At 41.1% G+C, this 12,960-nt stretch overlaps 1 protein-coding gene across 1 annotated transcript; it reads right to left on the bottom strand.

The window, feature by feature from the left end:
• Positions 1-10,580: 10,580 nt before the first annotated feature.
• LOC145163286 (uncharacterized) lies at positions 10,581-12,622 on the bottom strand. Its single transcript, XM_079082124.1, has 2 exons — positions 11,817-12,622; positions 10,581-11,322 (listed from the first exon to the last, which is right to left on the bottom strand). The coding sequence occupies exons 1-2, from the start codon at positions 12,620-12,622 to the stop codon at positions 10,581-10,583; spliced, it is 1,548 nt and encodes a 515-aa protein (XP_078938250.1).
• Positions 12,623-12,960: the final 338 nt, after the last annotated feature.

Here is a 12,960-nt window from a genome sequence, read left to right as displayed (position 1 = left end):
TCTTTTATTTTGATTCATATTTTTGGTGTCTATAAACTTGACAGAACACACTTGTATTAAAATTATATTATTAATGAAATGGATGATGTTGTTGCTTGTTTACTACTATGCATTGTTGTGATACTGTACATGACGTCCTCCACCCCCGAACGATTCCGCCGTTTCGGTTTTGGGGTGTGACAACATTTGTTTCTCAATCATTTTTGCAACTACTTCACTTGACCCATCAAATTTGTTAAAAATAAATTCAGTATTTTCAAGACGATTTTTCAATGTGTCAAGTTCAGCGGTCACAGCAGCAAATTTTCTTTTGAGATGATCATAGTTCTCGCATTTGTTGCTGTAATCCTCTTGCAGTTTCTTAAAGTCCTTTGTTTTATTCTCTAATTGTGTTTTTAAAGGCTTTTGATTTTTTCTAAGTGTGTAACCCTCATATTTAAGGTCCTCGTTCTCTCTCTTGATTAATTCAATTTGCTCACGTAAGAATTTAACAGTTTTTATACAAGATTGAGATACAAGATTGAGAGCAGCCAAATTCACTGACCTCGGGTTTGACTGGCTCAGGTGTAGTTTGCACCATGAACGCAAACTGAAGATTCATCATTTCCTCTTCCGGGTCTCTCTCTGCTTCTTCCTCCACACCACCCTTGATCTGAGCATGATGCGCATTTCCAGGTCCTGAAATATTCAGAGCCTGAATTTGATCTTCCCAATCAAAGGATTGGGCCACCATCGCCAAGTTGGCAGTCTGATTACTTGAAGAATATCCCTTGTTGACATAAGTTACCGGTACCATGGTTCGCTCAGAATTCTCCCTTCGATCTGGCTTTGGACATTCTCGAGCAAAGTGACCAGGTTCATGACAATTGTAGCACCTCAGCTTCCCTTTGTTGAACCCCACTTTCTTGTCTGAATTCACACTCCAATTGTTCTTTCCGGTTTTCTTGGAGAACTGCTTTGCCCAAAAAACAGCCATGGCCATTTGCCAGGTGATGTCCATCTCCTCCACATCCTCTGGATGGATCTGGTCTAGGTCAGCAAAAGATAATTGTGGGGAAAGCTCTCCGGTCACAAAGGCATTGTAGCAATTTACCAAACCAGTGGCGAGAGCCAGATTTTCTTCCTTTTCTTTCAAAGATGAAGCTTGAGAACTGATTCCATAAGATTGAATGGTTGCAGCTGTGGATGAACCAACTTGTTGAAGAGAAGTTTGAGGATGAGGAACTTGAATGTGTTGCTTTTGAGGGATCACGTATGAGGTAGGCTGATGAGTCACATAGGGTTGAACTTGTGGAACATGAGAAACTGGAGGAACTTAAGAAGTAGTAAAGCTTGAAAAGGCAGTGTTGTTGGTGGTTTGGATCCCAAGATTTGTTGTGGAGTATGAATTAACATGATTAATTTCCCTTTGCTTATCATCGAGATCGCAAGCCTTAATGATTGCCATTGTTTCAGCCAAACTTAAACGGTTCAAATCTTTGGTCGTTTTGATCACTGAGACATTCATATCCCAGGATTTTGGTAAAGAATTCAACAATTTCTTGTTGATCTCAGATCTTGTAACCATAACACCAGCAAAGCTCATTTCTGTGGTAAGTGTGATAAACCTTTGCAACTGATTTTCAAGTGTTTCTCCCAAGACATGGTTGAACATATTGAACTTTTGTCGCAGCATGTCTTGGCGACTCTGTTTCATGTCTTCGTTGCCTTCATAGACTTCAATCAGTGCTTCCCATAATGCCTTTGCTGATGTATACTCACAGAAACCTTGAGCAATTTCCGGAGATAAGGCCATGGTAAGTGTAGCAAGAGCCTTTTCCTGCTCCTCGACTCTCTCGAAATCATCGTCAGTGTAATTCTCAACCTGCATATCCATTATTGTTCCATCTTCCAATGTGGTTGTGATACAGATTGGGCCTCTTAGAATACTTCGCCATATCTTGAAATCCTTTATTTTGATGTACTTCTCGATCCGATATTTGCATTCAGGAAATCCTTTAGCTGACAACAACCGGGGAATGCGAGAAGTGGTACCCATAATAGCATCCAATTCATGATGAGCAGACATGCTTTGAGATTCCATTTTTTTTGAACAACAAAAATTTCGTTAATTAATATGAGTGTGGCCGCACACTCCAACCGTACACCCTTACAGTATACTCAACCGCACACTCTGACAGCACACTCAACCGCACACACCAACAACACACTCAACCGCACACATCAACAACACACTCAATCACACACTCAACCGCACACACCAACAATACACTTCAACCGTATACGCCAACCGCACACCCAACCGTACACTTGGCAGCACTCGTTCAACCGTACTCCTTCAAAGTTTTAACCGCACACTTTTAAGGTTTCAACCGCACACCCAAAAATACTAGATTTTTGAGTGAATTTTGGTTCCAAACTTAGTAAAAACAATGATTAGAAGCAATTTCTCAATCAAAAAAATATAAATGCACCTCAAAAACCACAGCTATCTTCAACCGCACACTCTTATGAATCTTCAAATTGACACTGAATTGGCTCTGATACCAATTGTAAGTCCCGATCTATAGATCCAAATCAGTAATCAATGAAATGCAAACAATCAAACAGAGTGTAGAAGGAGTAGAAGGAGAATTAAGCCAAGCATGCACACATCTATAACGTACAAATGTCAAGTACACCTTGGGAAACACACACACATACGTCACTATATTCTGACACACTGACATAGCCTATTTATACCACATGAAGCAGCACACCAGTGTGCAGCCGCACACACGTGTACGGCCACACACAGTGTGTGCGGTCGCACACACGTGTATGGCCGCACACACCCTCTAACAAGCTACAACCACCACAACATACTTTAACATCCTACCAAGACCTATACATTTGAATGCCTAGCCCAAACCACAAAAGTATAGCCTATCAATTGAGGAAATGATAATCTTTTCAAAAAAAAAATATTGAATTTCTAACAAGATTTTTACTAAGAAAAAAGGGTGTGATGCATGCAATCAGCCGAGCTCAAGTAAGTGGTTCCCAAATTACCCATACATATGTATTAGGATCGGTATGCTTGATATGTGAATTGCATTCTAGATTAGGGCTAAGGATACCTTCATGAATCATATGATAGAATTTTCTGATTTGTGTGATGCCTGATAGCCTAGGAGGATTGGATGTTATGTATTACTTGGAATTGATATTGGCTCAGTTAATTGCTAAGTGTATGCTTTAAATTTGTATACGATTAGGATCATACAGCCCTAGAATGATCGATTTAGCCTCATTTCCAATTCCTTGTTTGATTGTGGACTTAGGGTAGAATCATCATTTGACAGTCTATATGATTCCATTTTTGTGTATAAATTGCATGCATAAGGCAAACAACGGTGTTGATTGAGGTTCTCGGTATTGTGAGAGGTGGGAGTTGAGGATTCCTAGGAAAGTCTAGGACATGTATGTTGTTTTAGCATGGGATTGGTATATAGTTCTAGTATGGCGACTTATAGGAATCAGGACGGCTCTTGAGGAAGGTACAAATAGAAGTGAAAGGTAGTATTGGGCTCGTCCTACTGGAAGCACAAGATCTATACAGGATAAAAGAATAGACTTAGGGACTCTAAGGAGACCTGTTGATGGGTTTGAGCCATAAGAACTTTCCTATGTGCACATGCAAACCCTAATGATTGGATCTAGGTTTCTCTAATTGAACATGCAATGTATCCAAGACTTTCAATGCTAGATCTAGTGAGTACAATTGAAACATAACATATGAAATCAGATCTAGATGAATACCTTTTGATTGCTTGCTTGAATCTTCTTGTTCTTGGAGCTTAGAGTCACAATTGTCACTCCTCTAATGACTTACAAACACCAACTAGCAAGAGGATGATTTGGAGAGAGAGGAGAAGTGTAGAAATCGGCTCTAGGGTTCCCAAGGAAGCAAGGTGGCCGATTTCTCCAACCCATAGGGTCTATTTATACTATGAGCTACTAGGGTTACATCCTTAACCCTAATTGAATAACGTAGGCCCTAAGTAATCCAAGGATCCTTCTAGATTAAGGCCCTTGGACAAAATCTTGATGGGATCCTCCCATAATTTCGTCCACCCCTTGTTCCATAGGGTTTCCTAGCTCAAAATACAACTATCACACATTTGACAGTTTAACCCCCTTTATTCAATTAACCTCTTTTAGTCACCAAATTAATTCCTAATTAATTTATGACTAATATATTAATCAAATAATATTATTATTCTTTTAATATATTATTCTCATAACATATTAATATAATAATATCTTTTCTCTTTCTTTATAAATCACCCTGTCAAGTTGCTGTGGTGAAGGCAGCCCAAAAGGACCATGCACAATCGGGTCAAGTACGTACCAAATATAGTTACGGGCTTAGACACTAATCCAACAGTCTCCTACTTGGATAAGTCTAGTAACTATAAATGCAAGCCTAATCCGATTAGCAATCGTAGCTCTCAAAGACGCTGTCAAACTCTGATAGTATAAGTAACCTGTCCTTCAGATAAGGGATCGTATAATCCTCTGTTCTAGATATCGTGCGGACAATCACATGAAACTTTGTCATACTTATTGCCCAGCAATTGGTTTCTCGATCACATATTCATTTGACATAGAACTTAATTGAACACATTAATTCAGTCCTGACCGGGCCCGACACATAAGTCAATTCAAATCATCGAGGGGCCCTGATATCGCTTTTACCCTCTTAGGATAAAAGGAACAGATAAACTTCGACTTATATGCATTTACTATCCACTAATCAAATCATACACAACAATGTGTTTTATAACATCAAGTTACTGATGCGTTTACGCATTATCAATGCACAACCAATTAGCAAACAATAAACCATATATCTAGGTTTTAAGACCATATGATATTACCATCTTGCGATCACTCGTGATAAATTCCATGAAGTGATTCCAGCAAGTGTGGGTTTATTCCAATGCTCAAAACAAGTTCATAAGCACTCATGAACGTTGCAGCAAAGTTTTGCTATGTCTAATACACTTTAGACAATCTACACACCAATTCATGACAGTCTTCATTCATATCTACTTCCAACATATGAACGACTGTGGACCGTTTGAATAATTCGATTATTATCAAATAATTCAATTATTCAGGAAGTCAAAACATGCAAAATTGAAACAATAGGTAAAAGATTAACATAAGACAGTAACATTACTAATAAATAATACTCCTTTATTTAATCATCAAATGTTAATAACAACTTATCTATTACACGTTTCCAAACTATCTAATCTAAACTAATATCGTCCTTCAGCCCAATGCTCCTAGCGTGCTGCAAGTGCTTAACCCTGCTCAGTCCCTTCGTAAGCGGATCTGCTGGGTTATCCTCTGACGATACCCTCTTTACTACGAGGAGTCCTTCTTCCACCCGATGTCGAATAAAGTGATATTTTCTGTCGATATGTCGAGATCTACCGTGATCTCTTGGTTCCTTGGTCAAGGCAACCACTCCTTCATTATCACAGAAAATCTCCATAGGCTCCTTTATGGCTGGCACAACTCCAAGGTCTCCAATGAAGTTCTTCAACCATATCGCCTCCTTTGATGCTTCGCTCGCCGCAATATACTCTGACTCGCACGTTGAATCAGCTACGGTGTCCTGTTTGGAACTTTTCCAAGTCACTGCTACTCCATTGAGGGTAAAGACCCAGCCCGACTGTGAACGGTAGTTGTCCCTGTCGGTCTGAAAACTGGCGTCACTGTACCCTCGCACCTTTAAGTCATCACTCCCACCGAGGACTAGAAACCATTCCTTGGTCCTCCGAAGGTACTTAAGAATATTCTTGACTGTGATCTAATGCACCCTGCCAGGGTTCCCTTGATATCTGCTGTTAGGGCGTGTCAAACCCAACAAATAATAGGGGTACAACAGACTCCAAATACACTGCTTTAATGCATTAAAAAGGTAGTACCAGGTAAGCAGGGTCGAACCACAGAGACACGGGATAAAAGTCTATACCTCTTTGCGCAAGGTACTTTGGTCACAAAAGGGGATTTGTTTTGCAAATGTCAAATAATGAAAATAACAATCAACTTTGAAACATGCAGAAAATGAAATAGGTTTGTAAACAAGTTGTAAAAGTGCTTCCAGTTCTAGTTCTCAATGTTGTTGTTCAAGAACTAGAAACTAGGGTTTCTTAGCCACACATGACTAAGAACAAATCACAAGAACAAAAGATGGAAAAATGTGTGATTACAACTTACAAAATGCTAGAAATAATGTTTCCAAATGATTATAGATCAGTCCCTTGCAATAACCTTCGAATTCCCTTCTCAAAATATGCTCTGATATGTTGTGTGTCCCCCAAATGACCCAATTTCCCGTAATATGAAAAATAGAAAAACTGCAAAAAGTTAGTTTTCTTGGGTCGAACACGGCCCGTGTTCAGCATAGGGCAAAAAGGACACGGCCCGTGTTCAGCTTGGTCAACAGCTTTCCTTTTTGGTCAACACGGCCCGTGTTGATTTTAAGTGTAAATCCAACACGGCCCGTGTACCCTTCTGACTCCGACTCCCAACTTGATTTTTTCAACTTTTTCGTTCTTCGCCGATCGTCCCGAAATATTTACCAATGTATCCCGGCACCTCCCAAAGCGCATTCCAAGCTCCGGTTTACCTGAAAAGACATGAAAGTGTGCAAATAAGGTTGTTCTAGAGACTAACATGAATATGATGAAATGCAAGAAAAAGGAAGAACAATTATGCTAAATAGATGCATGAAATGGGACTAAAAGGTGCACAAATTGCACCTAACAAATCTCCCCAAGCTTAAACCTTTCTTGTCCTCAAGAAAGAACAAGAACCGGACAAATAAGACGATTTCTAGATGGCAAAAAGAAACATAGAACAAAAAAGGACCGAAAGATCCTAAAGGCTAGGAATGAATGCATGAAATGAAAACCTTGAAAAAGAAACATATGTACAAAAGATACTTAAGTAACAAAAATGAACCAAAGAAAAAAAATTTAAGAACACAAGTAATCTTTTTATTTATTTTTATAAATATGGACATATACGATCAGACCTTACACCAATGGGGCTCCAATCATTAATACCCAGGCGACCATCCTGCTACATTCCATATATCACAGACTCCCAAAGTGAGGAAGACCCTAAACGGTGTAACCCAATAATCCAACCATAGTTTTATTTAAACTTCATACCTTAATTAGCTTTATGGGCGAAAATAACACAGTCCGGATCTCATGTCTTTAAGACTAGATGGCCAAGAATCAGAATCGACGCATCCTTAAGAACCTGTCACGGCAAATCAGCTTTCGCTGAAACAGTGAGCCCACCCGAAGGGGCCCAGCTCCTTTGCTTTCACTTTTTCGAGAGCCACAAGTATCATATCACACAGTTCTTCATTCGCCAGATTTGACTTTGAGGCGACTTTTGATTTTGATTGAACTTGGATTTGTATCTTCATTTTGAACTTTGAATTCTTCAATCAACTTTTGTATTTATGAAAGTTTCTTCGTTTTGGCACTTGAAATTCTGATTGGGGTACTGGATGTGACAGTTGTACCCTTTCTTCTTTCTTGACTGTGTGGATCTGATACTTAAGCTCTCTGTCACCGTGAGGGTAACGCGTGTCAACAAATAGGTCCGTGTTCTGTGGGTCCAGAGTTGCCGATAAAGATTCTTTTTAAACATTCAGAAGCAAATCATCCTAAAGCTGTTATTACCGCCCACAAAAAAATTTCAATATTCCATTTTTTTTATTATCTTAGGAGGGGGTCTCGAATTACGGTGTTTGGGTCCCCTAGTTATGATAGCTGATTCTACACTTCCGACAACTATCCGGTCACTTCAGTATTTTTTTCTCATTTGAGATCTCGATTTCCCACGTCATGGAGCTATTGTATGTAAAGAGTGTCATCATCTCGTATAAAGTTTTTTTTTTTTTTTTTTTTTTTTTTTTTTTTTTTTTTTTAAACAATGCATGCATGAATATGGATGTGAACATGAAAATGCACCTAATGTACAACTCTACCCCTCCCCAAGCTTAAATAAAAGCATCGTCCCCAATGCTTGGAGAGGGCGGAACAACCTATTGCGGAGGAGGAGGAGGATAGTAGCTGGGATTTCGGGTCCAAGCCCAAAAGTCCTCCTCATGTTTGCGCTGACGTTCTTGATCTCGAGCGTATTGAGTGGTGAAGGCGGAAAAACTTTGGGTTAGGTTCGTGACATCTTGATGGTAAGTGTCGAGGCGGGCATGGATCGTTTGGAATTGATCCAAATATTGCTGGTGATATGATGGGTATCCAGCATGATGAGATGAGGTAGCACCACCCATGGGAGGGGAGTTTTGTGGTGCCGCCCCGTCACTCTCCTCATTTTACTCCTCTTCCTCTTCCGTGAAGGTTCTGGGAAAGAGATATGGCTTAATTTGCCAGTCGGTGAAATTGTTAGGACGCCTAAGGGCAAGGATGTCTTTGTTCTCCGGGGTGATGAGGAGCCTTGGATCGTGGTTTTGACCCACGGTCCAATTATGGTTCCCGTCCTCCGTCCAAAACATTCTCATAGATTCTAGAACTCCCGTGGCCAGGTAGGTCTTACCGGGCAGGGGTTGGTGAGTTCCGGGGTATGGGGCCCGGACTGGAGCACTTTTGGCCAATAAACTGACAATGCCACCACAAGATATTTTGTCGGACCGTGATGTGCTGAGGCGGGTGAGTTTGTTACAAAGGAATGAGCCATAGTGAGGAATGAGATTATCGTCCGGGTGGGCCATCACATAGAGTATTTTGAGCTCAAGGGCGCTAATGATGCTTCTTTCTTCTCTAGGGACGACAAGTGAAGAAACGATCCTGTGGGCCACTTTCATCACAGGGTGGATGAGAGATAAGGCCTTAGCAGAACTTGAGACATAGGGGAGCTGATGCGTAAGGTCGGTCCACCACGTAAGATTATTGTATCCTGGGATTGGGTCATTGGGGTCAAAGGTGTGTTCTGTGGGGGCCCCAACTATGGCATTGATTTGGTCTAAGGACAGGGCATGATCTTGGTTCATAAGCCGGAAGCTTAGGACACCGTGGTCCAAATCAAATGTAGATAAGAACTCGGCAGTTGGAACTTTATAGCTGAGTTCGTGGACCTTTAACAACCCCTACCATCCTATGTTCCGGAACAGTGTGTGGACTTGGTTGTAGATGTGCAGCTCACGGAGAGATGGCACATGTGCGAATTGTTGGGTAGTGTGCGCGCGTTGGAGAAAGGCCTCAAGTTTGGCGGCTTGAATTGGGCCACGACAAACCACACCACAATGTGCCGGATTGGGTGGAGATGAAGGTGGGGGTGACGAGGACCTGGGCGGCGGTGATGGGGACCTACGAAGGCGGGCCGAAGATTTGGTGTGCCGAGGTCGTTTGGAACTCTCACCTTCCATATGCAAAATTTGGGGTAAAGTCAAAAAGTCAACTGGTTAACGGGTCAAAAAGTCAACTGTTGACGGGTCCAGTCAACACGAATTTAACCACCAAAATTTCGCTGGAAATTCGGTTCTTGGTGATTTCTAAGTGATTGTCAAGTCCAATACAACCAAAATGAGTGCAATTTGACCATACAAACACAAAATCACAAGTGAAGAGTTGGAAAGATTTTACCGAATCGTTAGTGGAAATGCGTTGTTGTTGATGAGAAAGACCTTCTTCAACCTCCCCAAGCTTTCCTACATGAAGATTTAAGCACAAAAACACCAAAATTCTTAGAAAATTTCGGACCTAGGGTTTGTCAAAAACCCCCAAATCCACCATGAAAATGTAAGAAGATGGTGTATTAGATGTAGGAGATGAAGCGGGGAAGATGAAAATCAAGCCTCTTTGAAGATTTAAGCCCAAATCGTGAAGAATCAAGGGATTTTTGATGAAAATCGGACCTTGGGGTTTTCTTGGGAGAGAGAGGCTATTTTGGAATGAATGTGTGGAAGAATGAGGCAAAATCCCGATTTTTAGCATTAAAACCCACAGGTTCTGCTGCGCGAACACGGCCCGTGTTCCCACAAGCCAAATTAACACGGCCCGTGTTGGGGTTATGATGCCTGAGATATGCATGAATACGACCCGTGTTTATTATAAGCTAAGAGGAACACGGGCCGTGTACTCCTCCGACTCCGGAATTGTTTGCCCTTTGATGAACACGACTCGTGTTCATTATAAGGCAAAAGTAACACGGGCCGTGTTAGCCTCTGATTGCGGAGTGTTTTACCTTTGATGAACACGACCCGTGTTCATTATAAGGCAAGAGTAACACGGGCCGTGTTAGCCTCTGATTGCCACTTCCACTTTTTGAACCAAAAATTTTCCCTCTCATTCAAATGAAATGTTTTTTGCATCCCAAGGTCCGTTTGGTGATTTTAAATCATGTTTAAATGCATTTGGAACATTGAAAACCGAAAACACAAAGAAATGGAAATCGTTTTTAAAGAAAAGACAGAAATACCCCCGGGTTGCCTCTCGGTAAGCTGCCCTTGTTTTAAGTCGTTGGCTCGACTTTGCCCTTTAGATTCACTCAATGTAGTCCGGGTGTTCCAAGCTATCAACCTCCATGTCTTTCTCTTGGAAACGTTCATAGAAAACCTTTAACCTGTGACCATTAACTTTGAACACTTTTCCAGTTTTGTTACTCTTAATCTCAATTGCACCATGATCAAATACATTAGTAACAATGAACGGACCCACCCACCGGGACCGTAACTTACCGGAAAACCATTTAAGTCGAGAGTCATAGAGTAATACCTTTTGACCAATCTCAAAGGTCTTACGGGAGAGGTACTTATCATGGAATGCTTTGGTCTTATCTTTGTAGATGCGTGAGCTCTCGAATGCTTCATTTCTTATCTCCTCCAACTCTTGAATATCTAGCTTTCGGTGAACACCCACTTCATCAATCTTCATGTTTAGCTTTTTGATAGCCCAGAAAGCTTTGTGTTCTAGTTCAACAGGGAGGTGACAAGCTTTGCCAAACACGAGTCTGTAAGGTGACATACCAATTGGAGTTTTATATGCAGTGCGGTATGCCCAAAGAGCATCATCTAATCTCAAACTCCAATCTTTGCGGTTTGTGTTCACTGTCTTCTCAAGTATGGACTTGATTTCTCTGTTTGACACTTCAGCTTGTTCATTTGTTTGCGGGTGATAAGCCGTGGACACCCGATGTTGGACTCCATACTTCTTGAGAACCGATCCAAGGGTTTTGTTGCAGAAGTGTGTGCCTCTGTCACTGATCAAGGCTTTTGGAGTTCCAAACCTACATAAATGTTAGCCTTGACAAAATCTACAACAACTTTAGCATCATCAGTTCTTGTTGCCTTTGCCTCTACCCATTTGGAAACATAGTCAACAGCCAAAAGGATGTATAAATTCCCAAAAGATGAAGGAAAAGGACCCATAAAATCAATACCCCATATATCAAATATTTCACAAACCAAGATAGGGGTCAAGGGCATTTGGTTTCGGGAACTCAAAGAACCTGTCATTTGACATCTCTCACAACTTTTACAAAAAGTGTAAGAGTCATGAAAGAGTCGAGGCCAATAAAATCCACAGTCTAAAATTTTCCTGACAGTTCTTTGAGGACCAAAATGCCCTCCGCAAGCATAACTATGACAAAAGTTGAGGATAGATTGTACCTCATGTTCTTCAACACATCTTCTTATTACATGATCTGCACAATGTTTCCAAAGGTACGGCTCATCCCAAATGTACCTTCTTGCATCTTTCTTGATCTTATCTCTCTATGACCTCGTGAGATCAGGTGGGAATTTTCCCGTGACCATGAAGTTGCATATATCCGCATACAAAGGTGGTGTTTGGATAGAAAACAAGTACTCGTCTGGGAATGCGTCATGAATGGGAGTCGCATCTTCGGGTTGGACTATTCGACTCAAATGATCGGCGACTAGGTTCTCTTTTCCGCTTTTATCTTTGATCTCAATATCGAACTCTTGCAAAAGCAGCATCCACCGTATTAACCTCAGCTTTGAATCTTTCTTTGTAAGTAAGTGCTTTATGGCTGCATGGTCCGAATATATGATCACTTTAGTTCCAAGGTGGTATTGCCGGAATTTCTCTAGTGCAAACACAATAGCAAGCAACTCTTTTTCTGTTGTGGTGTAGTTGCTTTGTGCACTATCCAAAGTCTTAGATGCATAGTAGATGATATGGTGGGCTCGGTCTACCTTTTGTCCCAAAACTGCCCCAACCGCAGTGTTGCTAGCGTCGCACATGATCTCGAATAGAAGATCCCAATTTGGAGGGTGGATGATGGGGGCGGAAGTCAACAAATCCTTCAAGCGATCAAATGCACTTTTACATGCATCACCAAACTCAAAATCGGCCTCCTTTTGTAGAAGTTGACACATCGGCACTGTGATCTTGGAAAAATCCTTTATAAACCGCCGATAAAAACCTGCATGGCCAAGAAAAGAACGCACTTCCCAAACATTTGTCGGGTATGGTAAGCTCTTAATAACATCTGTTTTGGCCTTGTCAACTTCTAAACCTTTTTGTGACACCACATGTACAAGTATCAAGCCCTTGTCAACCATAAAATGACATTTTTCATAATTAAGGACTAAGTTCGTGTCAATGCACCTTTGTAAGATTTTGGTGAGATTTTGCAAACATTCATTAAAAGAATTTCCATAAACAGTAAAATCGTCCATGAAAACCTCTATGATATTTTCGACATATTCTGAAAATATGCTCACCATACATCTTTGGAAGGTCGCGGGTGCATTGCACAAGCCGAAGGGCATGCGTCTATACGCAAAGGTGCCGAAGGGACATGTGAATGTGGTTTTCTCTTGGTCTTCCGGGGCAACCGGAATTTGATGAAAACCAGAAAAACCATGAAGTGGTCTTTGCGGGTGGAAGCATTCAACTT

This window comes from Lactuca virosa, chromosome 3, assembly GCF_052849685.1.
Source record: "Lactuca virosa cultivar CGN04683 chromosome 3, Lactuca_virosa_CGN04683_v6, whole genome shotgun sequence".
Taxonomy (NCBI): Eukaryota; Viridiplantae; Streptophyta; class Magnoliopsida; order Asterales; family Asteraceae; genus Lactuca; species Lactuca virosa.
Note: the sequence above shows the minus strand (reverse complement) of the source record. Positions and strands in the feature narration are given on the sequence as shown.

Excerpts from the sequence above, each read along its gene's own strand:
- LOC145163286 (XM_079082124.1), bottom strand. The coding sequence starts at position 12,622 with ATGGTTGACAAGGGCTTGATACTTGTACATGTGGTGTCACAAAAAGGT. Across the intron at positions 11,323-11,816 it reads TTCCCACCTGATCTCACGAG|GTTTGGAACTCCAAAAGCCT; the intron begins GTCATAGAGAGA and ends ACATTTATGTAG.